Raw genomic sequence first — 26,794 nt, forward strand, 5'->3', positions numbered from 1 at the left:
AGCCCTCGGTACGCCCCGCTCCCGGCCCCGCTCCCGGCCCGAGCGGGCGCTCAGGGACAAAGGAGGGGGAGGAGCGCGTGCACGTGCGCGTGCCCGGTGGGGGGTGGGGGATGGGGGGCAGGGGTGCGCTCGACCGCGTACGGGTGTGTGCCCCGCAGCGGCCGGCTGTGTGTATGCCGGTGCCCGCGCGGCGGGGGGTGACACGGCACCGGGGGGAGGGGGGGGGGGGGGGGAGGCCGAGGCGCCGCCCGCCCGCCCGCCGCCCCATTCACGAGACGCTGCGAACATGGCCGGCCGGCGGCCAGGCCGGATTTTTTGTGAATGGAGGCGGTGACGTCGCCCGCGCCCGCCCGCCGCCTTCCGTCCATTCATGCGGCCGCGGCGCGGGATGAATGGGCGGGGCGGGGCGGGGGGCGGGGGCACGCGCCGGCCGCCGCCGGGTAGTAAAGGCGCCGCGGCGCGCGCGGGGGTGCGCGATCGGTACCGGCACCGGGGTCCGGCCCGGCCGCCTCCTCCTTCTCCTCTCCCCCGCCCGCCCCCGCCATGGTGGCCACCGAGGGGCTGCGGGAGATGGAGGGCAGCGCGCTGCGGCGCCTGGTGTGCCGCGACGAGGCCGGCGGCCCCGGGCGCTGCCTGGTGCTGGACTGCCGCCCCTTCCTGGCGCACAGCGCCGGCCACATCCGCGGGGCGCTCAACGTGCGCTGCAACACGATCGTGCGGCGGCGGGCTAAGGGCGCCGTCAGCCTGGAGCAGATCCTGCCGGCCGAGGGCGAGGTGCGGGCGCGGCTGCGCGCCGGGCTCTACGCCGCCGTGGTGGTGTACGACGAGCGCAGCCCGCGCGCCGAGGCCCTGCGCGACGACAGCACCGTGGCGCTGGTGGTGCGCGCGCTCCGCCGCGACACGGCGCGAGCCGACATCCGCCTCCTGGCAGGTACCGCCGGGGGGGAGGAGCGGGCGGGACGTGGCCGCGGGCTGCAACCCCCTCACCCCCCGGGGCTCCCGGCGGCGGGCGCCCCCGCCCGGGGCTGCGGTCTGGCCCCGCTGCGTCCCCGGCCCCGCTGCGCCCCTCCCGGCCGCCCGGGCAGCAGCTGGGAGCCGGCGGCGGGGCTGTGTCCCGGGGCGGGGGTCGTGGGGCGGCCGGCAGCGCCGAGGCTGGGCGGGGAGCGGGGGGGGCCGCCCCTGTGCCCCGGGCCCGGCCGGGACACCTGGCGGTGCGAAGCCGGGGAGCAGCGGGGCAGGGACCCCCGCTCTGCGCCCGAGGTCACCCCCCGCCCCGCGGCGGCGACGGCTAGCTCGGGACCCCTTAGCCGCTGTCAGGCGGGTGCCCCGGTGCGGCGGGCGGGACCCCTGTGGTGCCCCGGTGCCGCTGTCGCGGCAGCCCCGGCTCGGCCGCCCCGCTCAGCCGTCGGCGGGTGTTAAAAGAGGCGCTGCGGGCGGCTGGGCCTGGGAAGGGCCGGGAGGTGATTTAGGGCGGCGGGATGCTCGGCTGGGGCTCCTGGATGCGCTCTGTGGGCTCTTCCTTTTTTTTTTTTTTTTTTTTTTTTTATACAGCCCGAGAGTTAATTTATTCCTTGGTTTACTTACAGCAGGGGCGAGGATGCTTATGCAGAGTAGCAAATCCATTAAGGGGCTTGATAGATGGAGGAGCTAGCACTCCTGTTGTACTAGCTACAGTAAAAACAGCGGGAGCCGCTCCGAGGATGCGATAGATGCGATATGATGCTGCGCTGTGGGAGCACCCGCGCAGTGAGGGCTTGCTCAGGAACGTGCGATCGGGTCCTTTGCCATGAGCCGTTGCGGTGCTGGGAGCTGCGGATGTGGCAGAAAACGCAGCTGTGCTGCAGGGGTGGCCTTTATCAGCAGCTGAGGGCTTCTGGTGCCCCTGTGGCTCTCGTGGGAGGTTGTTGGGGGTTTCCAGTCCCTTACTTCTAAGGAATGGGCTCCTGCGGACATGGTCTTGGCACTGGAGACTTTTTCCTCGCTTTACCACAGAGCTACTCAAATGGTTTGGCTCGCTCAGATTCCACAAGAGCCCTGCTAACCCAGCACTGTGCGTGTCCAAGTGCAAATGTAATGGCTGCAGGTCACGATGGAAGACCTGGCTCTGTTTTGTGCAGATGGGGCTGCTGCCAGGTTCCCGGCGAAATGGTTCGGCTGGGCGCCGCTTGGCGATGTCTCCTGCCCAGGCTGGCTCCCGTGCCAGGCCCTGCGCGCACAGCCAGGAGCCGCACAGTGCCGGATGGAGGTGCTGGATGTGGTGCTGGGCTGAGCAGGCGTTAGATCTGACGGGATGCACTGAAGAGAAATGACTTTGACCGTTTGAAAGGCTTGATCCGCTTTGCCAAGGAGCGAGCCCGTTTCCGTGCATCACCCCGGGCAGCTTCTCCCTCTCAGGATGGCGTGATGGCCACCAGGGCGGGATGTGGTAGGTCCAGGGATTTTGGGATCAGACCTCCTGAAGATGTCTAACAGGCACTTTGTTTTGGGTGCTCTTCCAGATCAAACCGGTAGGACGCAAAGGGATGTCAGGCCCTGGAAGCCACAGCCTCTGCAAACTGTCCTGCTCACGTGGGAGGGACAGTGCAAATCTAGCGATGTGTGTGCACGCTTCTGCATTGAAGTGTTAGAGCCCTTCCTTGCGTAGGAGAAGGAGACCATAAAGGATGCCTGAGATGCTGGCAATATTGGTCTCTAGCTGCCTATGGTTTCCTGAGCTGCTTTGCTGGAGGTGATGGCATCCACTGGTCTTTTGAACATCTAGCATTGTTCAGGGCAGCCTCAGAGCTAAGGCTGGATGAGGAATAGGTGTCCTGCTGTGTGTGCTCTGGCACAGCCAAATCTGCAGACACAGGTTGTGCAGCTGGGGCGAGTCTTCCAGGATAACTCCTGGAGTCAGGGCTTGGTCTACCTAGATTCCTGTGGTGGTAGTAAAAAACCCGATTTCTGTTGGTTTTAAGGTTCAAGGTCAGACTCTACAAGGACGTCGGGTTTGTTGATTTGATGTGAATGAGAGAAGGAAATCTCACCAGAAGTGTTTATGTGCAGCCAACACCTCGGTTTCCCTGTCTGGGAAGTTGATGGGGTTTGCTTTTCTTTTGCCTGCCACTAGAAAGACCTGAGGTCACCTTGGCTTGTCCTCCTGGCAGCAGGTCGGAGGAGCAAGCCACTCACCTCCACGTGCAGCTGAGACCCATGTCCTTGAGAAGCAGTGGACACCTCTCTCTGGAGAGCAGCTTTGCTGTGGGATTAGCTTCACTGTACCTGGCCAGTGCCAGGGCTTCCCTGGCCTGTTGTGTTGGGGGGTCAGGCTGGGAGAGTGGGAGACCACCCTGGGCTTTGTGGCAGGATGATGTGTGAGGAGGGAACCGAATGGTCTTTGGCCTGGGAGCAGCTTTTCCTGTTAAAGTCGAAGGATGCTGGCAACAAATCCTTTCTCCGTCATCTTAGAGAGCAACCTTGCCCTCGGTCCGGGGTTTTGGCTGACAGCGCGTAGGGGACTAAACCCTGGACCAGAGACTTTGGGCAGCCAAGAGCGTTACAGAGGGTTTGCTCCAAGGGAGTGGTGGGAGCTCAAGGATCTCCCCTCTTGCTACCAGGAGCCTGGTTGCTCGTCCTGGGGCAGGAGACCACTCTTCATCACTGTAGCATCATCTAGTGGCGAAGGGCACAGTGAGATGCGTCAGCTCCAGCTATAGGTAGCCTGGCATAATGCTTTGTGCCTCTCCTCTTGCAGGAGGTTACGAGCGCTTCTCCTCGGAGTACCCTGAATTCTGTGCAAAAACCAAGTCCCTGAGCAACATGTCGCCCCCCACCAGCGCCGAGCCCCTGGATTTGGGCTGCAGTTCCTGTGGGACCCCCCTTCATGACCAGGTACATCTAGAAGCCCAGTGCTCAGCTGTTTTTTTTGACCGCTTCTTCCAGCATTGCAACCTGCTCCTGCTGGAGTCTTTCCGCTGTCCCCCGGCTGAGGACTGCAGAGCCAGAGCCCCGCTTCCTTTCCTCTTGTGGGAGAGCACGGTGGTCCTCCTGGTCCCAGGGTCTCTGCGCTCCCTGGGGAGCAGACAAGCCCAAATCCTGTTAACTACACCTGCCTGTTCCTGCATGGGATGCAGGGGGGGGGACGGACGGACTGCTGAGATGGGTTGAACAGCTCCAAAAGGCAGCCTCTGCTCCCTCTTTTGAGGGCCCTGGATCAGCTGCCAGGTTCCTGCACTGCTCAGGGCATCCGAGCCATCTGTATTTGTGTCCTGCCTACTGCTGTCCCCTGGTCACCCCCATATCTGTTCTCTTTCTCTGGAACAGGGTGGCCCTGTGGAAATCCTCCCCTTCCTCTACCTTGGCAGTGCCTACCACGCTGCCCGGCGGGACATGCTTGATGCGCTGGGCATCACAGCCCTGCTGAACGTCTCCTCAGACTGCCCCAACCACTTTGAGGGGCACTACCAGTACAAGTGTATCCCCGTGGAGGATAACCACAAAGCTGACATCAGCTCCTGGTTCATGGAGGCAATTGAGTACATTGGTGAGTGCCTGAGCAGGGAGCTGCGTCCCTGCATGTTTCACTAGGTGGGGGGAAGCTTCCCCCCTCAAAGACCCAGAGCCTTTGACTCAGAGGGGATGGGGTCCCACAGGGGCCGGGGCTGTTTGTTGCACTGGTGGGAGGGAGGTCAGTCCCCACCAGTGGGCTTGGTGAGGGGTCAGCCTTTGCTGGAAGGGCGCCGGTCTCAGGTCTCATCCCCTGTTGCCCTCCAGACTCTGTGAAGGAGTGTTGTGGCCGGGTCCTAGTCCACTGCCAGGCTGGGATCTCCCGCTCAGCCACCATCTGCTTGGCTTACCTGATGATGAAGAAGCGTGTCAAGCTGGAGGAGGCCTTTGAGTTTGTCAAGCAGCGCCGGAGCATCATCTCCCCTAACTTCAGCTTCATGGGGCAGCTGCTGCAGTTCGAGTCGCAGGTGTTGGCCACCTCCTACGCAGTGGAAGCTGTCAGCCCCTCGGGGACACTGCGGGAAAGGGGCAAGGCCACCTCCACCCCCACCTCCCAGTTCGTCTTCAGCTTCCCAGTCTCGGTTGGTGTCCATGCCACCCCCAGCAGCCTCCCATACCTGCACAGCCCCATCACCACGTCGCCCAGCTGTTAGCTCAGGGGCTGGGGCCAGCCAGGCAGCTAGTGCCAGGTGTGGAGGGAGCAGGCAGGCACGGAGCCCCGGTAAGTTAAGCAATAGTGCCGGACACTGCCATTCACCCTGGACTCAACATCTTTTTCGTAGAGAAATTTCTTACCTCATCTTGGGTTTTTTGCTTTTTAATTTTATGTTTTGAAAGCATGAAAGTTGTAAAAGCCACAAACCCTGACACTGTCCAGGCTCTTTGGGGGAGAAAAAAAATAATAGTATACTGGGTTTCCTCAAGTGCCTGGTCTTCATCTCTTTCCATTCCTGTATTATTGTCGTGTTTTTTAAAAAAACCTGCAAGATACACCTCCCCTTCTCCCTGTATTTCTGCCTCTAGCTCACCTGGGTTGAAAAGGGAGCATGCCCTGGGTTCATTGTGCAGCAGCCTTCCCCACGGGGAGGGTGTGGGGTGAGTGCTGCTTGCCTGAGCCCAGTTATGGGGGCCACCAGCAGAGCTGCAGGCAGGGCCTCGGGGCAAGCAGGACACTGCACAGGGCTGCCTGCACTCAGCCTCACCCTGCCACTGCCTGGGGAGGTGACACAGGAGCTGGGAGGTACCTGCCAAGTGACCAGCTGAGCCCATTCCGGGGCGGGGGGGGGGGGGGGGGGGGGAGAGCAATCTCTGGCTGGGGAGATGCCATCCTAAATCCCCTTTTTCTTGCCCCCGTGGTTCCTGCAAAGCTTAGGTCCAACCTCCTGTGGCTTAAGAGAAAGAAGGGGTGGGGGCAGCAGTCCAGGCTGCTTTTGAGTACTCTGTTCAAGTTTTCTCTCCACCAGCCCAGTGCTGTTGCTCTTCCAGAAGGAGCAGGATGGGATGTGGGGGGGCTGTAATGGAAGAAAGCAGCAGTCGGGTGGAGGAGAGGCTGGCCCAAAGAGGTCATCTGCGTGATGCTGCTGCAGCTTTTCATCCAAGCCTAGAAAAGGCCTCATCATGGACATACCCGGAACCTTATTTCCCACCCTACCTCTCTCCTTCCCCCCAGTCCAATCCAACACACAAGATGCCTGTGTGGCTGATGTACATATGTATGGTTTTGTTCCTTTAATTTTTTATTTTTAGAAATTAACTTTTTATTTATTGCCTGAGGGAGGGAGAAAACAGATTGTTTGGAGAAAATAAAAAGAAACCTGTTTTCAACAGTTGTGGCTGCAGCAGGTTTGTCCTAAGACCAAGACGGAAGAGCAGGTTGTGCAAACACTCTCCCTTTCACAGAGCTACTGTTAAAAATGTATTTATTGAATTTTAAACTATTACAAGTATTGCAGATCAGACATTTAGCCAAGCACATTTATAGATCAAACTTGGTTGTTACAGAGATGTTACCTAAAGTCCACCGTGTAGGTAGGCTGAGAACCTGCCCATCATCATCTTTGAGAGAGAGAGGGTAAAGGAAGAAATAAATAAATGGTATTCCAGCTCCAGGTAATTGGCAACCAAGAGAGGAAACATACAGGGCTAGTTATGAAAACAAGTTACACAAAAAAAAGTCTAAAAAGTCAAACCCCAGGTACCTTGCCATCTGGGTTGGCAGAGAAAGCAATCAGGAGTGAAGATGCACAAGCTCACGGGACTGGCACAGAAAAAAATCCCCATTTCAATTTCCAAAGCTGAAGCAAGTTCTACAGATGTTAAGAAATTGTCAAAATCACCTTGTAATACAGAGACTTTTAACCATCTACATTACTAATTAATGTAACCATCACTAAAACTTGCCACCAACAGGTTCAGTAAGACAGAAATAGATCGATCAAAACCAGTCGGACAATAGAACCTGACAGGCATGTGTGTTAGTGTAATGGGAAATGCGTCTGCTTCTCGTGTTCCCTACTGATTCATGGGCTCTTCCACGTTGCTTCAGAAATTTTAATGTGCATATGCTGTCTCCCAAAGTGGGAACACTGCCATTCCATCTCTGCATGTGTCCTGCTGCCCTCTGACTGATCAGGAGAGCATGCCCTGGACTGTGCCGAAGCCACCACCTCTGATCATCCATGGATCCAAGTCTATGGAGGTTCACAAGGCACCCCCTACCTGAGGCTAGAACTGAATCTGCACTTTCCCATGCCTCCCCCAGCAGCACTGCAGCATAGCTTAAAGTGACTGAAGTATGCGTTAGATGCATCTCCTTTTAGATTTCTGTGCTAGATTTTCTGTGGCAAAGCGGCATGGAAAGGGAGAAATCCCACTAAAAATAATTCCACACATTTCCTGACCTTCAGCTTCTGAGAATCATTAGCAATGTTCAAAATAATCTGCTTTGGGGTTGGACTCTTCCTTTTACCCATCTTTTGAAAAAAATCCGTTTTAGGTAATTTCTGTTAACAGTCCCATATGAAAATTCTAGGTCGTGCATGCACTGTGTAGGAGCTCAGACTTCACTGCAGGGATGCAGGACTATTTTTGACAAGATCTGCCACCGTCCAAAGCAGTTCCCACAGGCCACACAGTGGCACAAAATGTTAGCATCCCTCAGCACTTCACACATTCACAGGGAACAGACATCTCTCACCTACAACAAGCTGTCAGATCAGCTGGTTTCCAGAGGTAAGGAAGCACCCTCCTTCAGGAGCTACTCTGACCACATGCCTCCTCTGTGCCTGCTGCCCACCAAAGCCAGCAGTGCAGAACATTTTGCAGGGCTTTCCTTTTGCTTCAGTACAGAATTTTGCTTTGTTATAAACAAGCAAAGTACAAAAGTTTGCAGGCAAAATAAATTCCTGCTGCATAATGCGGTAGGATACTATCGCATCACATGCCAACGTTCAAAACAGAGGTTAGAAAAACCACATTGCTTGTTCCTTGGACTACAGACCAATAGTGACTGCAAAATGGTGGAAGTAGTACAAGAGGTTTGTAACAGTCTCCATGGAGCTGGGATCAAAACGGATTGGCAGATAAAAACAAGGATGAGACAGTAAGACATACCTTATTAAGGTACTATACTCTACTTTTTATCCTAACAGAAGTTTTGTTGACAGCATTCAGACTGCAATGTCACTCTGCACCAGGTACCTAATTCATCTGTCTCATGGAAACAATTTCCGCAATGGAGAGCAGAACCCTCCCTTCTTTGCTACATGGTAAAGTTTCTTTTTGTTTTGCCTATGAAGGTCATGTCGCAAACTGCGCAGACATTTCAAAATGCTGCCTCAAAGGGACATGGACAAAAATCAACAGGCCTGACAGGCAACTGTCCCTTTCCCCAGCAGACACCACGTTGTGTCCCAGTGGGAATAGCTCTTTCTGGAGCCAGTGAGAGGCTCTGAACCTGAGGCAGCTCAGCCCAGTGTGTTGCATCCTCAGCTCCTACTGTGCTTCCATTGGTGACCCAATGCTGCAAAGGGGCATCCCATTATCAGGAGACTGCTCTTCGCAGGATGTTGAAAAGCGTCATTTCTCAGTAGGCAGCAGCTGCCTGGTTACGGGGGTGTGCTATTTTTTGAGGTCCCGTTCTCCAGAATTCAGAGGCATCAAGTTAACTCCCCCAGCTAAAGCAGCATCATCTGTACCGTTAACAACCTGCCAAATGCAGCTCTACCACCAAAACCACAACCAGCTTTTCATGGGTAACTTTAATATTGATGGGCAGATCCTCACTTGGTTTTAAACTGTAAGAGGAGCTACAACAACATACACCAGGAGAGGCAGACACCACTCCTGCACAGGTTTCTACAACACACAGATGCATCATCATCATCAGGCCTGGGTATTCCTCTGTGTCTGGCCACAAATGGATACAAGATCACACCATCACGAGACAAAAACCACTGCAAAATGATTTCCTCACACAGCACCTTTACTCTGCACAGAACATCAGATACGTTAACACTGGCAGTTCAAAGATACCGGACAATCTTTTTTATCTTCTAGAAGTTCAAGGCTGCAGAAGAAATCCAGACTAGCCATGAGTTCAGTCAGCACACAGGAAACAACAAGCAAAAACAGAATCTGGTGTGGGCTCGGTGGGGATTTTGGTTTTAGGTTTGTTCTTGTTTTTGAAAGATGTAAAACTTTTTAACTTCCACACCCACATTAACCATTTTGCTCACCTAAGCAGCACAACTGTTTTACCATTTAAAACTATGTCTAACTGGGGATGGTGAGCAACACTCACTCTCACTGCTATTTGAAACCCTAGTGTAGATAGGCACATCCCCCCGCTCTGTTATTAACTAAGCTAAAAACAAACGCCAAACTTAAATGATGAATACAAAGTTTCAAAGCCTAGTGGTGATCTTTGCAATCCTAACACTATTAAACAAGTAGCCAAAATACAAGCACCCAATTTTATCAATGAGATTTGATTAAAAGGACAACTAGGCTAGAGGCTGGCTTGGACTTTGAAGCTACATATTTAATCAGGTCACAAAATGAAGCAAGAACCATATATCCACTGCCAGCTCAAGAAAAATAAAACCTGACGTTCAAGATCTGTTGCAGTATTGCTATTTCTAAGGTTTTCTTTACAAAACAGATGATGTGCAGGTAGCCAGATTGCATCAAATGACTGATTTTACAGTGGGTGAAATTCCTCTGTGAGGATAACGTGCTTCAACATTAGTGTCTTAATGTTACAAATGAAAATGTTGTGTCTTAATGCTGAAAGTGAAAAGCTCTTCAGGTTTAAGTTTGTTTTATCCAAAGATGTCAGCAAAATCCCACTTTTGTGGGGAGCACATATAATTTTATATACTAAAAGCACACTATTCTGTCATTTCCTTGCTTTAAGGGGGATAAAATCTGAACGCATGAACTGCATCATCAGACACTAAATAGTGCTGATTGACAGGGAAATGTACAGCATGTTGTGTTGAAAGGAACATTATTTTTTTTTCCACTTCTTTTTTTCTCCAGTCATTACATGCTCAGCACTGGAGCATATCTCCTGGTATTGGTTGTTAATACCAATTACAACCATTTGCTGTAAAAAATCACCATGGTTCGATTTTCAACTTTCTCGGAAGCTGTAAAAAACCCACAAATCCTCCATGAGGGGGACTTGTGAAATTGTTTGATGTTGTGCCATAGTGTGCCATTCTCCTACCCACTGAAATAAAACTGGGAACTTGCAGGGAAGGGGAGTAGAGTGAATAAATCCTAACTTTGTTCTCTGGTATACCTGCAAACAAATCCATTGGCCAACTGATGTTTTAAAAGTTCATTCTCATCAAAATGTTGAATTGATATTTTAAAAAAATAGTATTATTTTTGTAAATCCCTTAAGCTCTTCAACTGTGATGCCACACACAAAGATGTGACATGAAACTGCTATAACACACTCTCCCTTACCAGTCTGAAACCCGTTTACTGGGTCTTGTATTACAGAGGGACATGAACCAGATATGCCCTCGTGTGTGCAATCTTCTGACTTTTCACCTGCTACCTCCCAGCAAAACCATATGCCACTGTAACCGGAGAACGTTTCACAAACTGCATGTACTTAATAGGAGCTTTATAAAAATGTTCTTTTAGAGATGCCAGCAGAGGGCATCGACCTGCTTTTTTAAGTTCTTCCAAGCACAGGACCTGGTTTTACCCTTGTGAACACCTCCTAGGGCTTCCCCCAGAAAACTCACACAGACAAAGCAGCAAACTGATGCAATTTGTTTCCACTCTAAAGTTACGCTCACTCATATTACCCTTTGCTCAGAGGTGTGCAAAAAAACCCTATATTGAAGAACTGGACCTAGCCCCTTCTCAGATGAAATTAATGTTGCATTGTTAATGATTTTAGTCAACTCGACTTTGTGCAAAATTCTTTAAGAAGGTTCTGGCTCAACTTCAGAATACAAAAGGAAAATAAATAGTTGGCTAAGATCTCTTGAAAACATTAAATGCATGGTGTATGCTGAAAAGGAAATTATGGGCTTAATGCAATTTATTTGCGAATAAAATAACTAGAATAGTAGTGTCTGAAATTTTAGCATGTGAGATGGCACTGAAAGATTTCTGTTTGCACAATAATGTTCCTGAAGTCTACATCAAAACAACATTATTTTACATGTTAACTGCAGACACTAGGAGCCTGAGATATGTTATTAAAAGGCAGTCCCTTGTAAACTTCCCTCAAAAGGAACAGTAGCAGTTGAGTATGCAAGAGTTACTCATATCATATTCATGAAGACAGCAATGCTTTATAAAAGACATACAGCTTATTTCCAGGTTGTTAAGAATTTTATATGATACTGATTTTCTGAAACACATGTCCATCCAGTCCAAGATTAAAGTCACATCCTTCTTCACTGCTCTGTAGCTACTAGGTCTTTTGCTCTGCTGCTGTTGCTGTCTGTGAGGGAGCTTCTGGTTTCACAATCTGGTATGTAATGAGATATTCTGGGTATGCCTGAAAGTAAGTCAAGAAAAAAAAAACACATTGCTTTATGCAAGGGTATGCTTAGCAAGTTTACATTTTGGATTTCACTCAACAGTGACCAGAAAGGACAGTGCAAGAATCAGCTCTGTGTTCACAGAATGCAAAAGAAAAAGCAGATTTCAAACTTATCCAGCACTAATTAGAAACCGTTCGATATAATGAATACCTTCGTTAATACACTACTAGAAAGAAAGATGTTCATTCCATGCAGACACTGCCAGAAATTGTGTGCACAACAGGAATTCAGAGTTACCCTCCTTGTTAGCTAATCCCACAGATCAGCCAGTTATTAAAAAAAACCCTCAGATGACCAGTGTAGCCTGACCCTAAAATGCTCACTGACTTGCCATGTGATCTGCAAATAATGCTTTTACTGGCAGTAAAATAACTTGGCACACCCAAAGCACATAACCCAGTGTTTTCCTGAGGACAGGTAGGAGGTTTCGTCCCAGAACAAAGCTAAAGTTGCTGGAGGGCAGGGGAACCCAGACAGATCAGAGGAGGCTGGGCTAAAAGAAGCCTAATGAAATCCAGCAAGAGCAAATGCACCTGGGCTGAATTCCTTGTAACACTGCAGGATAGGAAGCAGCTCCGCTGCCAAGGTGCTGGGGGTCCCTGGGTGATGGCAAGCTACAGCAGAATCAAGCATTCCCAGCAGCAATAAAGGCTACCAGCATCCTGTGGTACATCACCAGCAGTGCAGTTAACTGAGGACAGCAATGACTGCCGTTTATTCAATACTCACTCGACCGCATCTAGACAACCACATACAACTTTGGGGTCCCCAAATACAAGAATGATGCCAACAAGCTGAAGCCAAGTTCAGCAAAGGGCCACTAAGAACTGGGGGAGAGAACACAGGATAAACGGGAAGAGGCTGAGGGAGAAGGGCTTGTTCAGTTCAGAAAACAGAAGGCTTTGTGGAACCTCGTAGCAATTGTCCATTATGTATGGAAGGCTATCGAAAAAACAGAGCCAGACTCTTTTTCTGAGCTGCACAGCAGGAGAATGAAATTAATAAAAACAGAGGAATTTCCTATTGGATGCCAAGAATGTATCTTTTACTCTGGGGATAATTAAACGAAGGAGCAAGCTGCTGAAAGAGACTGTGAAGCATCATTCTCTGAGGCCTTCAAGACCTGCCTGGTCAAAGAAAGTCCTCAGCAATCTGGTCTGAATTCAGTGCGAACAAGAGGCTGGCCTAGGTGGCCTCCCCAAGGTTCCTTCCTTCCATCATGGACTTACTTTATAATCTTGGAGCCATCCAGCATAGTAAGCAAACCACTTTTCTAGAGTAAGGGTCTAGCTGAGTTACTCAGATTAAAAATCAACTCCTAAAGATTGCTGTGCTGCTTCAGCTGCCATTTAAGGGTAGTCTCTGGCAGACAGTTACACTGTCACTGTGGGGAATCTACAGGTAAAAAGCCCAGAATCCTCAACATGTACGAGAGCACCAGAAATGCATGTGTCCTTGTTACTGCAGTAATGTCAGTAAAATGCGAGGGAAGAAACAATGCCCACTGAGAGAAACAACAACTCTTAACAGACTCTAGCAATGCTGCACAGGGGGAATTAGGCAATTCTGCATGGTTTAAATCAGAGCAGCTCAGTGGATAGGAATAGCATTTGCTGGCTTGAAGCAGTTCACCGTTTATTTCTACATTTAAACAAAACAAAACAAAAAATGTGTCTGATCAACCAGGTTATCACAGCAGACTCTGTATGGAAGCCAGTCACATCTCTCCAGCTCTAAGCTCTGTCCTTCCAGAAAACCAGTCCTTGCTAACCCACATACCTGTTCTCCTCTATAGATAACATATTCAGCGTATGCGAGTCCATTCACGCTTGGCCTGCCAATAACAGAATGGTGCCCCGGAGGGGCATGAGCCATTTTCATTGTGCTGAACTGAAGAAAGGATTTTCCAAGGGTCACTCTACAGAAGAGCATTTGTCTAAAAGGAAGAAAAAAAAAAGTAACATAATTTTCAAATACCTTACTAGGAGTTGTATGCTTCCAGAATGATTTCAGACTTCTGGGTTTATTTTGTTACAATTAATTTCTTGAGGCTTTTTGGAGAAACACCTTTAGAAACTAGTTCTAAAACTGTACAAAACCTGTCACAAAAAAAAAGTAAAATCTTTCTTGGCATGCAGAAGGGAAAACACACACTTTGTTTAGCCCTCACATGGAGGCCTGTCCTAGTTCATTTTATATAAAGCTGTTGAAAGAAGCTGAAACTCTCTCTGTGTTCCTACCAGCAGGGTACAGACAGGTGTCAAAGTGCGAAAAGCACATTGATCTACTCCAGCACAAAACAAAGCCATGATTAAGTCCTGTTCATTACCTCCAAAATTATCTGATCCATAGTCCAACACTGTACTGCTGACCACCACTTTGCATTGCAGATTTGTTCTGATAGTGCCTGGAATTTAACTGCTATTTTCCCCTGACTCTCCATTTTCAAACTTGCTGTTTTAAGCCTCTTTCCTGAGCCACAATTACTTTGATTTATACTCACTGTATGCTTAGATGTAATTTTTTAGCTTTCTGTGGGACTCGCTGCATTTATATCCTTTTTTGTTCAGCCTTGAAAAATGGAAAGCTGCATTTTTCCTGCCACAGCCAAGCTCAAGTGGGTATTCTTTCCCTGCAAATCATCCTGTGCCAGGATCGTAAAAAACAGGACAGCCAGAATTACACAGAGGGTACTCTGCTGGACTCATACCTGTGGCAGATATAACAGGACCTGTCTTTGTGTGTGGGACAGCCTGTTCCTCCTCCTATCCCATACACATATTGGTTGCTTTTTGAGGAGTTTTCAGCAAAGTAAATTCCAGCTCCAAACATTCCTCCAATGTATGCATGCCTTTCATCAAATCCTTTGTGAATGATAGCATTAATAAAAGGAGACCCTAGAACAGAATGACACAAAATTATACATACTTGTTAAGCTCTATAGTAATACAGGACTATGTCAAGAGGAGCTTGTCTGCCTCAAACAGACCATTAAATACCAGAAAGTGTGCTCAGTCAGCTGGAAGGGGGCGATACCCAGCAGGATGTAGTGATGTGTGGGATTTATCGTTATATACCAAGATCCTACGTGTGACTCATGTCTCTTACTCATTTCACAAATCTCATTAAATGGCTTTCCCCCCACTCACATTTCAGTGCAGTTTATCTTGTCAATGCACACCTTCTCCAGCAATCAGTATTGGTTAAGATGGGGCGAGATGTCAGGACAATCATACCCAAACCCAACTTCCTATGCATAATCATAGAAGGATCTAGGGCAGAAGGACCCTCAGGCAACTGTCATTTGTAGGCCCTTCTGGATGCTTCTAGAGAACACCTTGCTGAAACTCATGGTTGGTTGTGGCTCCTTTCCCTGATGATTGCCTGAAGCACGAGAGCAGAACACTGTGCTACTCCCCTGTTTCAGAAGATACTCTGTCTTTTTCACAGCTACGTAACATCCTCCCAGAAGCTTTACTGGAAATGACTAAGATACGGCTTAGCAAAAAAACCCTTTTTTTAAAAAAAAAATATTTTTTTTATCTACTGTAGCTTTTTGGATTGCAGTAACCACACAGACTAACTCCACCACCCTCACACACCTGCATTTCCAGTGTAGAAATAAAATTACTGTACAGGATGAAGACATAGCAACATTAACATTGCCTGTGGGTCCTTGTAAGCTTTTTTCTTTTTTTGTTAAATACCAGTACATACAAATAGAGATCACTTCCTTACCATGAAACAACATGCGTTCATTGTGATGATTATGATTCTCCTCTGAGACCTCTTTCTGTCTGTGACAGAATCTCTCTCGCAACTTCTTGTTCACAACCTTTTGAATCTGCAGTGGTACAACAGGTCCAACCACACTTGAATTGGCATTGAAATAGAATACAGTTTCACAGAGTTTGCATAAATTCGACAGGGAAACTGAGAGTAAGGCATATGAATGGTATGAAGAAACCTCATGGCTGTTCTGTATGCGAGGCTGAAGTCTTTCAAACAAGCTGGTAGCACACACTTACAGATGGTTAAATTGCAGCTTAAGATCTCAGGTTTAAGGAAGACTTTCAGGTTTCTTCCCTCTGAGCTTGTAGTACCACCAAGAACTACAAACTGGAACACCCTCCCTCTCTGCTTTGAGTTCTGTTGAAACAATCTGTGCTAGCTTTTTGAAGCTTGCTGTCTGGTTTAGGTTGAAATTTTATGAAAAGAAACAACTTCTGAGGAAAGAAATAAGATGATGTGCTATTTAATCTATACTGAGATATCATTCCAGCCACATGCTCTAATATCACTGTGGCTTCTGTATAGGACTTCACCTTTGGTTGGGAGTAGGATGGAAGCAGAGTTTGCTTCAGGACATGTATCTACTGGGCCAAGTTGCAAAGGCTCTGCACAGGCTTACTTTTCCAACAGACAGGCTGCAGGGGTTTGCTGGAGCTCAGGAACAGAGTTCTGCTCTGATACCCTCCATTTCCTCCTCGCCCCCCCCCCCCCCCAAAAAAAAAGAATCAGAAAAGTGTACTTTCCCTCAGAAAGATGACACTCCATTTTCTGATATGCCAGAACCTGTAAAAGGTATTTTTCTAGTTGGCAGCATCAAAGAATGAGCTGTCAAGATCCAAAGCAGCATAGGGAGATAGAAACTTTTAATAAAAATTAATGCTCATCCTTTTCCCCTGCCAAAAATCCCCTTTCAAAAGGCAAGAAAAGACTAACACCGGGAAAAAGAAATCTGTGCTGCAAAATCAAATACAGAAGTTATAGACCTCTGAAATTAAATTGGGTTGTGAAACGTAAGTCAGGCTCTTCACCACCTCTGTCTTCAGTATCAGTTCTTCAGATTCCTTTAAGAACACAAGTGGACGCTTCTCCCTCATTGTGTGCAGTGCACATGATCAGTCTAATTTTAACATTTAGCACTTGCTTTAATTCTGTTCCTGAATACTATTTCAAGGAAGAACTTTAAATATAAAAGGATGATCCATTAAACCAATTCTGCCTGCTTGCATAAGTATCAACTTATTTTACCACATAGGATTAAGAGGTTTTAAAACTTACCCTGATGACATTGTACCTGTTGAAGATCCCACCAGCATTTCCACCATCCCGATGCTCCCGGATTGTACTTTGCATCTACATAAACGAACACAACCGAATGTTCAGCACACAAAGCTTGCTAGCAAGGCAAAGTATTCATGTAATATCTTAGCTTATCACTGGCAACAACAGACAGTCTTGATTGAAAATTAACTGTCAAAAAACCCCAAAATATCTCAATTTTAAAGTGAGATAACACTCTTATTTCTCAGGCACCCAACATGCTATGCTGCTCCCCACCAGAGAAGGTGGATGATACAATTATCCAATCTTGTAATAAAAACCTGCGCAGGAAAAAAAATAGTGGCACTTGCTATCAAAATTATACACAACTAGAAAACCTGCTTTAGATTAGAAAAAAACAATCTTTGAAAATGAATATACAAAACCATAATTTTGAAGTAATAACAAATGTGTTTCTAATGAGTACAGTTTGTATTTCTTAGTGACAGGAAAATGCTTGCACTGTAGATTTTCCTATGTCATTAGCAGCCCCTGAGAATTTCAATGGTTTCATTGTGTCTTTTCCAGAGTTGTTTATGGCTACAACAACAACATTTAGTAACAGCTCAAATAAATATCCCAATTTACTGTGGCAGACAAGTGACCCTTTCTGTCAGAAGTTTATTAAAACAATCTGCACAACCTCCAGTTCACAGCGTTAATAATAAAAAATATTCCAGGCTCAGCTGGCAGCAACCCTGAATATCTAGACTTTTTAAAGAAGTCTCCAAACACTTCTGTGCTACAGTGTGGGAACACTACACAAATAGCAAATGCACAGTAAAATGGAGTTTCTTCCCAACACAACTCTTCAGAAAGTCTCTGTTATGATTTTTCTTTCAAAATGGTATCTGCTTGTAGTTTACTTAAATAAAAGAGCATGTGTGTGTGGGAGGCAAAATTACAGTCAATTCTCAATTATCCGAGAGCTGTTTATCTGGGTTACAGATTAACTAAGCCACTGAGACAAGAGAAAACAAGCTGGTTCACATGCAGAAACAGCCCGAGCACAGAGAATGGCTACAGACTCGCAAGGCCTCGGATCCTTGGTCTCCACTCACCGCCTTTGATTTTCACAGGTCCACCTATCTACGGAAAGCTGTGGCAACCCTTGCTATGAGATAACATCCAAGACACAAAACAAAGCAAAACTGGGATAACACTAAGCGAGCAAACATACTACTTATTAAAAAAAAATCGGCAGGACACAGCAAAATTATTTCCATCATTGCTCTATATAAAAAGACAAAGGAAGAGCCCTAAACGACATGTCAGATGTACGCAGTTTGTACACCTATGTGTTGCACGCTTTAGCTCTGAGGGGTTATAAGTGAAAAGAAAAACACACTGTCACCACAGCATCAAAAAAGGTACTTGCAATACCTCCTCTTCTACAGACTGATACTCCTTATCGTCAGGAGCAAGGTCAAGGAGAATAGTCCCCTGACTCACACAGTGGAAAGTTAAATAAGGATTGGTGCCTGCAAAGAGAAAGAAACAAAGAAGTGAAAATCAACAGGAGGAAACAACATCAGCTCTATTTGTATCCAGCACCCTCACTGTTCTTAAATAACCCCAGTATGGCAGGAAATGCAAAATTAACACAAGGCAGAAGCACAACCTTGAAAAAATAAAAGTGCTTTTGTTAGCAGCAGAGGCTTTAAAAGAGAAAAGGAAAACGCACGTGGGACATAATTGCATTTTATTGATTCTGCTTTCAAGAGAAGGATCTGAGAAGTGTGGGGCAGCAAAAAACTCCATCAGATTCACCCTTCAGGATACAACTGGCCTGCGGGCAGATACATAGGGCAAATCAATCTAAAAGCTCTTGCCTGGGTGAAAGAGTCCTGGGAAATGGGCACAGCTGTCTCAGGGGTGTCCACTCTCTGGAAAGGCAAGTGATCACTCAGTCCTGTATCTCCACAATATTTTCTTTTCATGTCATGACCCACCCAGCCACCACGTCTGCCAGCAAGTACATTTCCTTGATATCCAGATTCTTTCAAGTCCTGGTGACAATGTCTACATTTACAGAAGGTGACCTCTGGGAGCCTGCTGTATACAACATGTAAGATTAACCGTAAGCATCATATTTACCTTGCTGCCCTCCTAGAAGTCTCTCCACACCTTTTATTAATTTGTGACGGTGTCCATATGCATTGATCCCAATTTCTTTAAGCTCCTCATGCCCCATGTCTGCCAACACATCCAGGGTTATCTGGAAAGGTGAAAGACCACAAGAATCACTTGCCAAACCCAGCCTGATTCCCAAGGCTGAAGATCCATCAGTTCCAAAAAGGGAACATATTCATGGTGCAACCAAGAGTATGTATTTTTTTTTTTTTTATCTTTTGCTGCACTTCTAATTGCTGCCATCTTCTGGCAAGCCTCTCCCTACCACAGGACCATCCCCAGTGGCTACAGCCTGAAGCTGTGCAAAACTTTTACTTCTCTTACAGGACTCAACAAGAGTTGGTTCTCAAAAACATTTTTACTTTATGTAGGAGGAGGATGCATGGAAATGCTGGGACAAAGCTTGGAGTATTTTTAAAGCATTCCAAGTCTCACATTGCACACCATTGTGCAATTCATTGTTTTCATTACACAAACTGAAATGAATATTCTGTAAGCTTACTAATAAATGTTAAGTGTGTTTCCCATCAACATTATTATGCTGTGTGCTTATACTCTGTGTGTGTATCCATGTGTGCAATCAAACCAGTGGGTCAGCTATGCTAAGTCATGCTCAACCACCACCCTATTTTTGGAAATAATTAACATTGTGAGGACACATACAACTAACTATTAGTTATTCATATTGCAATATATGAATACATCTACAATCACCTGACAAGGTTTTAAATCTCAAGCTCATGGAGATTACTAATGGAAGCAGAAAGGTAATAAAACATGATGTCAAATAATTTTTTTAAAAAACAGGAGATAAAGGCTAAATAAAGTACACATTTTTATTGCTATAAAGCAATTATGCACTGAGGTGATTCTGTGAAAAACAGAGATTTCATCTGGAGGTGATAATTACATAAAAATCTTATTTCCACATTTACACACTGAACTATAATGGGAAGCTCAGCAAATAATGGGAAACCATACAATTTGATTCAAAAGAAGCTGTATTGTTAGCACAACTGGACTTGCAGGTATGAAACTCCGTCTACTACAAACTGAATATCATTAATTCAAAAGAAAGCAACTCAAGCAAGGAATTAATGGCTACACTGAACATCTGTCCAACTGAGCAGAAAACAACCCTACTGGGATTGCTGTGGAAAAGCCACTGAAGACATCAATAATGTGCAGTGTGACATTAAAAAAAATACAGAAGAAACCCAGATATTATAAAGCATAAGGAGGAGGTAATACCCAAGGGGTTAAAAGTGCACATGAAAGTACTGCAGTGATTGGAAAAAGCAGCTTAAAACAATAAGCTTAAAGGAAGATGAGCTTGTTTTCACTAGAAAAACTTACAAGAGGAGCTAAACAGTTTCAAAATGATGAATGAATACAGTGAATCTGATCTGCATTATTAAATCTTATTAGCAGGGGAAGATCTTAAAAGCAGGTTAGGAGTTAAGGCAGCAAAAGCAGAAAAAAACCAGCACGGTAACAGGAAGGTGTGAAAAATAGTAAGACAAAAAGAAATGTGAATAGGATACACCTTGGTTTGAGATTGGTTTGCTGCTTATTAAGAAGCAGCTCTAAATTAAAGAAAAGAGCTTATGTTTCATATATAAGAAAGATTATACAGCATTTTAACTCTGGGGAGATACCTCCTGTAACATTTCATGGAAACAGCTGGAATTTTTTCTGTAAGCAACACATTATATTTCAAACATTGGTTTTCCTGACCACCCCTTATAAAAGATTAGCAGCAGAGGTCTGGGGAAAAAATAACCATCAAATCCCATCTGTTGCACTTGTACCTTTTACTTCCACCAATGTGCCCATCTCACGTGAACAAATAATCTATTTAACTTTATCACATTAAATTCAAGAAACAGTAGATAAAAAGTCTACAAATACATTAGAGGTACTTCTGATCTAAATAGTCATGTAAGCTTGAGAAGCTGTTAAAGTGGCAATATTCTTTTCATATATTGTGACCTAATGATAAGTCCATGGGATTTTTTCCCCCATCTCTCAATTCCATTTGAAACTCATTAGCCCTGCAAAACCCAATTAATGCTATAGTCCTAACCTACTAGGAAACAGTTTCTGCATTCTCTAATGTGACTACGCCCTGGTAAACTACATTTTTATTTCAGCTTATAGTCAAACTGGAGGGTTTCCTAGATCTAACCAACGTATACGTGCAGCACTACAGGTGGTGAAAGGCTTGTTTAGATATCAGACGGCTGAAGGCCAAGTGCGCGTGACAAACCTAACTTTGTTATAGCCATCATGTTCAAAGTTCACAGGGACCAATGTAACTCTCAGAATACAAGCCAAGTTGGCAATCATCATGTATGTATAAGAAAGTGAAAGACACTGGATATCTGAATCAAACAACAAAAGAGATTTTCAGATTCCTCAACTTCACCACGAAGTATCTGGCAACTCATATGCAGTTTTCCTGGTCATACTTGTCTTTCTGTACATGTGAAGTTGTAGTTTTTTGTTTCCCTTTTTCAATTAGAAAATGAAAAAGTCCCTCTAATTAGATTAGTTTATCTTTTAAGCATGCAAAGAAAAATGAGGCTTGCTACTTACCTGTTCTGTCTCAAAAATGTCTCGAAGGTGTTCAAGACCCAGGCTTTTCAGAAACTGGGTAATATTCATGTCAAGACCTGAGACTGTAAGAGAAAAAACAAGTCATTGTATCCTATGCACCCAAATTAAAAAAAACGAAACAACAAAACAAACCAAAAAAACACACGCAAACCTCTCTGTACTTAAAAAAAAAAAAAAAGGATCAATACCGCCGATTCTCTCAAAATTCCAAACCCTTGATTCTTTTTACAATCAATTTGTCTACGTCTATAATAAACAATCTAGTTCCATTGTGTGAAAGATCATTGTAAAGTCCATCGCTGTTTCCTTCTCAGAATCAACTATTAAAAAGCATAAATGTTCTGTGGCAAACACAGGCTCATATTGCAAAGAGAAGGAAAGGAAGGGTGGGTGTATTTTTGCTATGGATGCTGACATAAAGCATGCATTCCAGATACTAATCAAAGAGTTTAAAAAGCCTTAGCAAAATCCCCCAGCCATCACAATCATAAGAATTCTCATTGGATTTTCTGTATAAAATCAACAATGAACATCTGGGCACCTAATCAGATCTGCCTTTTAGTCAGACCTAATCATACATTTGATAGCAAACATAAATGAAAAGCTAACAATGCTCCTAGGCAGAGCACATGAAAACAGAGCAAGCATCGGGCACTTTAAGATGCAGATAACAGTTCAAGCTCTATGACATTTTCTAGCTAGTCAGAAATGTTTTCCAGATAAAAGTAAGGCCTATTGTGATACTAAGCTACTGTACTTCTGGCAATGTAAACTTGTCCAGCAGCAAATGCACCTTCTCCTTCCTTCCTTTCAGTTCCTGCTGCTCCATCACCAGCATTTGATGCCCCTCCTACGGCTAGTTCTGCCAGTGGCCCAGTGAGGTTATCTATACTGCTGGCAGCGGAGAGGCAGGACGGCGTAGATGCTGGTGAGATCACAGAGGCACTAACGACAGTAGCTTGAGGCTTAAAGCACGTAGGCAAAGCTTCTGGAGGCATCGCATCTATCAGCAAAGCTCGGATATCATCAGCCTGAAAAACAGAAATAACATTCAACATGAGGTTCTATTATCACAAGTCACCGATCTCTGGAAAGAATGTTTCTTTGAATTAGTTTTAATTGATTGCTCCATTTCCCCATTAAAAAGAAACTGCCAAATTCTGGAACACAGAAGGTTGCAAGAACCTTCTGATTCAATGCTCAGGCACAGGTGAATGGGGTTCTCTGCATTTCTAAAAGTATTTGAGAAGGTACATCCAACTTCATTTTGTGGCAAAATGACTTTATGGATGTTAAAAGCCAGGAAGAGCGATGCAGCAACTTTATCTGACACAACCTAGGCCAGGCAATGGCGCCTCGTAATTTCTGTCAGACAGCTTCTAGTGAAGCATTTTGCACCGGATCAAGATTTCATGAAACACTACCACTGCCTTTGCTATAATCACATCTTGCCATATTACAATAGAGAAAAAAAAAGACAGCAGCTACAGGAGAAGTATGAACTTTGCTAACAATTGGATTTAGCCTCTGTTCACTAAATCAATCAGGCCCCTCATTTTCAAGAATTTTCTCCTTGCATGTTCTTGTAGGACATGATTAAGACTTCCTTTTTTCCCCTCAGAGAAATTATATAGTTTTCATATCCCTCATCACAATGTAAGTTTTTAATAGCTCAGATTATTCTGGAGAATATTTCTTGAACTCTCCATAAATCAATCAGTAGCCTTAAAAGACACCCACACTATACAGACACAGCATCCAATTTGGTTGCATTATCTATTCCATCAAGATTGGCTAACCTGGGACACAGAGGTTCTTGTAACCTTATTAGGCTTTTTTAACCAGCCACCACTGCCACCATTAACAAGAATGTTTCTGGATGCTAGTTTTAGAAAAAGTTTGATAGCCACCTGCAAATCTTAGAGTCTTGTTTTAGAGTTAGACTTAAAAGAACGAAGGTAATATGCAGGCACCGAGCATAATTATCCTATCCTCTAAATGATCCTGTTCCTCTAAAGGTCCATCTGATTTTCCTCCTAGGTTCAAAGAAATGGTCACTAACAGTACACAGGTTGATCATCGTCAAGGACATTTCAGAGAGGTTTATTTCTGGCAATGAGGAGATTGATCCCAGAAGTGAATCCTTAAGCAGAAGGAAACCTTAAATCACAAGCCATGTTAAGTTCTCAGCCAAAGGAAAAAGCCTGGACCCACAGGTAAAACGTTACAAACGGGCACCCTGGAGATGCTCATCTCCCTCTACCTCAGCACAGAAAAAGCTGAGGACTGCTGATGCCATGGAGCCATAGAAAGTCATTTAATATGCAGAGCAAATCCTCCAGAGCAGCCCGTGGCTGGCATGCCAACACGAACTTACTGTTGCCAGGTCTAGTGGTGTCTGACCCTCTTGATTCTTCATGGTTGGATCTGCTCCATGAGCTAACAGCAGAGCACAGAGCTGCGTCCTTCCTTTTTGCGCAGCTTCATGCAGCGGTGTGAACGCCCATTTATCTGTTGCGTTTACGCATGTATTGTATTTGATCAACAGCGCTGCTATATCCACATGCTGGAAAACACAAGAACATCTTAATCAACATGACACTGGTAAAACAGATAACTCCTTTTCATGCCGGAGGTAATGGTGCTTAGAAACCCCTGAAATTTCTCTTTCCTTTAACTTACTTCTCTGCCTCCTGTGTCTACACAGCAGCACACCTCTTCAGATAGCACTTTACACTGCAGCTCCACAGTCAGATGATCCACCAGCACACGTATAACTTGGATCAGACACAGGATTATATTTCTGTCAAATCACCCCAAGTACATAGCACGAAGTCTGTGTCAGCTACAGGAGCAGCCATGATGCTTGATCCAGCATAAAACTGATAAGAGTTAACTATCAAAATATTTGTAGACAAATTTGAACTGGCGATATGAATTCACAAGGCTGCAACTTTTGTGATACAGTATTAGAAGTTCTAAAGACCAATGTGTTGTACTGCTGAGCCACCACTTAAATGTCTGTACACAGAAGTCTTTGTCATACTTTCATTGCTTTCTTTCAAGACTTTGAACCCATCCGTGCCAGAACAAATGTGCTCCTTCTCCAATGAGACAACTGTAATTGATAAAAAGCATTGAGTGTCATAAGGGACAACTGTTTTACATGGGCTATAAAAGCAATGATCTTCTATGCCCACGCTTCCATCAATATCCCATCCTTGAAGTCTGCCAAGTTAAAAATAACAGAACAGAAAACTGGCAAATAAATTTTTTGGCTGCCTCTGACCATATAGGTTACTTGTGCAATACAGCTAAGAAATAAAAAAGCTGGTAGTCAAAATGAGTAGGTAGGAGCATGAAACACTGAAACTGTAAGAAGTGCAAATATTTGCCAACAGATTTCATTTTTCCTCCTGATGGCAATTAAGTGACTCTCAGCATCTCTCGCCAAAGGGCCTGCTCTCTGAATAAGCATGGTTTGGAAAGGCTGCTGAGCTTACCTTTCCTCTCTGCCAAACTCTTAGAGCAATTGCTGTTTCTGTGACTTTTCTGCCACATGAAACCCTACCGAGGGACACGCAGCATGAAGTGCTAGCTGAAAGAACTGAAGACACTGTGAGGAAAAGGTTGAGCCCATGAAACCTGCCAGCTATGAACCTGTGAAACCAGCACTCATCTCCTCTTTACCTCCCATCACAGAGATCTGAACAGCCAGATGACAGCTCAGAGAGAAGCGTGGGCCATCACGGGAAAGTATACAACAAGTCTTAACTTATAAGCTGGTGGAAAAGCACCGAACAGTGCTCTGTCAACCTTCCCTAGAGAAAGTAAAGCAACCAGACTGGATTGACATTACAGTTTTTAGAAGTGATAATCAGCTTGAACCAATCTCTGACATTTTCCTGTGCCAGTAAGGAATGTTTGCCTTTGTGTAAAATGTGTGTTCTGGTTTCTCATGCTTGAAAAGAACAAATGCAATCTTTGCAGCAGAATATCTCTCTAGATTTAAGCAATGTCCTGGGAATTTAATGTTTATGGCAGATGCTGATGAATAATATTGCTTGGTATTAGGACCCAGTATCATACAAGATTTCTGTGTTGCAATTATAAACAAATCCAACAGGATTTGGAGCTTTTTGCTCTTCAGGACACTGGGATCCCAGACTGACATAGAAAACCAATGTAAGCAATGCAGGTTGAGTGTCTCCTTAAAATCAAGGTGAACGCTGTACTAATTTCATTTCACTCTCAAACAAAAGCAATTGTGGTTCTATTATGAACACCTCTCCCAGATTTTGCTCTTCTTGTGCCAGGACCAGGCAGTACCAGACAAAACATATCACGAGACCATCAAAAATATTACTTCGAGTTTCATGTCCTCTGCCTGACCGTAAGCACACTGCTAGGAGCTTCTCAAGAACAGTCTCTGTACAACTATTTGCAGATTTCTTTCTCATCTCATCCACACTTAACAGCTGCTTATAAGCAATCAGGCACCTGTACAACTGGTATGCACACAGATGCTTCCTCCTACATGGAGGAAGGAGGGCCTGCCTCATCCAAAATGCTCTGAATCAGCCACTGCACCCCACTGCAGTAGATAGCTTGACCAGAAGGTCACCCATACTACAAACTCAGTAGCCCTCCAACACTTTAGCTTTAGCAATAGCTCCCTGCCAGAGACCAGCTGTAACAGACAACCACTTTCCTGTCATCACCTGGGATGACATCACCAGGGACATGACCCCCTGGTATTATTCTCTTCCTTCCATCCAAGTCTTTCAGCAAGAACTTGAGATCTTTTGTTTCAACAGTCGCCCCAAATTTAACACTGTTCAATACTGTGCCTCTGCTTACCTGCATAAAAGCTATGTTCTAGTGATTTTTCTAAAAACCGCAGCCTTTAACTGCTACAGCACACCCAGATCTGTGTCCTATTTAGATCTGTATGGCTGCAAACAGGACTCAACAGCAACTTAGCCCAACAAGTATTTCACGCCATGAAAACCTGATCTATGTTCACAGCAAGACAGCTGCAAAATAACTGGCTTTGGATATGACTAGGGAGTTTCTTGTTGGTCTATTCATGGCAAGAATGCCTGCACCTACCCCATAGGATGCTGCATTGTGCAGGGGGATTAATCCTCCTTTGTCCTGGGCATTAACATCAGCACCATGTTCCAGAAGGTATTCAGCTACTTCCAAGTTGTTGTAACCGGCTGTAGGAAAGGCACAGGAGAAGAGATCAGGTATTAGGAGAGCTAAAAATGAAGAAAAACTATTAGACAGAAAAGCTAAAGCAATTTTTTGACTGCAAAACCTCCTCTTTCCTAGCAACCGTACTACCTCCTGCAACACAGCTGCCATGG

The 26,794-nt window shown here is 45.7% G+C and overlaps 2 protein-coding genes across 4 annotated transcripts in view; one reads left to right on the forward strand and one right to left on the reverse strand.

Moving 5' to 3' along the window:
* The first annotated feature begins 332 nt into the window (after positions 1 to 332).
* DUSP4 (dual specificity phosphatase 4) lies at positions 333 to 5,770 on the forward strand. The gene is made up of 4 exons (XM_055794478.1): positions 333 to 931; positions 3,734 to 3,870; positions 4,303 to 4,522; positions 4,753 to 5,770. Exons 1-4 carry the CDS (start codon positions 544 to 546, stop codon positions 5,136 to 5,138), a joined length of 1,131 nt encoding a protein of 376 aa, XP_055650453.1. The 5' UTR covers positions 333 to 543; the 3' UTR covers positions 5,139 to 5,770.
* Positions 5,771 to 6,387: 617 nt separating this feature from the next.
* Positions 6,388 to 26,794, reverse strand: part of TNKS (tankyrase) — a 141,175-nt gene continuing 120,768 nt past the window's right edge. The window contains exons 17-27 of one of the 3 annotated variants that reach the window (XM_055794475.1): positions 26,535 to 26,644; positions 23,800 to 23,988; positions 22,216 to 22,453; positions 21,402 to 21,484; positions 18,768 to 18,888; positions 18,054 to 18,151; positions 16,629 to 16,703; positions 15,300 to 15,405; positions 14,272 to 14,458; positions 13,341 to 13,497; positions 6,388 to 11,515 (exon numbers count right to left, since the gene is read on the reverse strand). In XM_055794475.1, the coding sequence (XP_055650450.1) occupies positions 11,429 to 11,515; positions 13,341 to 13,497; positions 14,272 to 14,458; positions 15,300 to 15,405; positions 16,629 to 16,703; positions 18,054 to 18,151; positions 18,768 to 18,888; positions 21,402 to 21,484; positions 22,216 to 22,453; positions 23,800 to 23,988; positions 26,535 to 26,644 (1,451 nt within the window). In that variant the 3' untranslated portion in view covers positions 6,388 to 11,428. Of the gene's footprint in view, positions 11,516 to 13,340; positions 13,498 to 14,271; positions 14,459 to 15,299; positions 15,406 to 16,628; positions 16,704 to 18,053; positions 18,152 to 18,502; positions 18,557 to 18,767; positions 18,889 to 21,401; positions 21,485 to 22,179; positions 22,454 to 23,799; positions 23,989 to 26,534; positions 26,645 to 26,794 lie in introns of those variants that run through there. The other 2 variants (XM_027779937.2, XM_055794477.1) reach the window with 2 other exon arrangements.

The sequence above is a fragment of the Falco peregrinus genome, chromosome 2 (assembly GCF_023634155.1).
Source record: "Falco peregrinus isolate bFalPer1 chromosome 2, bFalPer1.pri, whole genome shotgun sequence".
NCBI lineage: Eukaryota > Metazoa > Chordata > Aves > Falconiformes > Falconidae > Falco > Falco peregrinus.

Bases quoted from the DNA above. Each gene is read 5' to 3' on its own strand.
- DUSP4 (XM_055794478.1), top strand. From the start codon at position 544: ATGGTGGCCACCGAGGGGCTGCGGGAGATGGAGGGCAGCGCGCTGCGG. The intron at 932-3,733 runs GTACCGCCGGGG...CTCCTCTTGCAG, and splicing joins CGACATCCGCCTCCTGGCAG to GAGGTTACGAGCGCTTCTCC. The intron at 3,871-4,302 runs GTACATCTAGAA...TCTCTGGAACAG, and splicing joins GGACCCCCCTTCATGACCAG to GGTGGCCCTGTGGAAATCCT.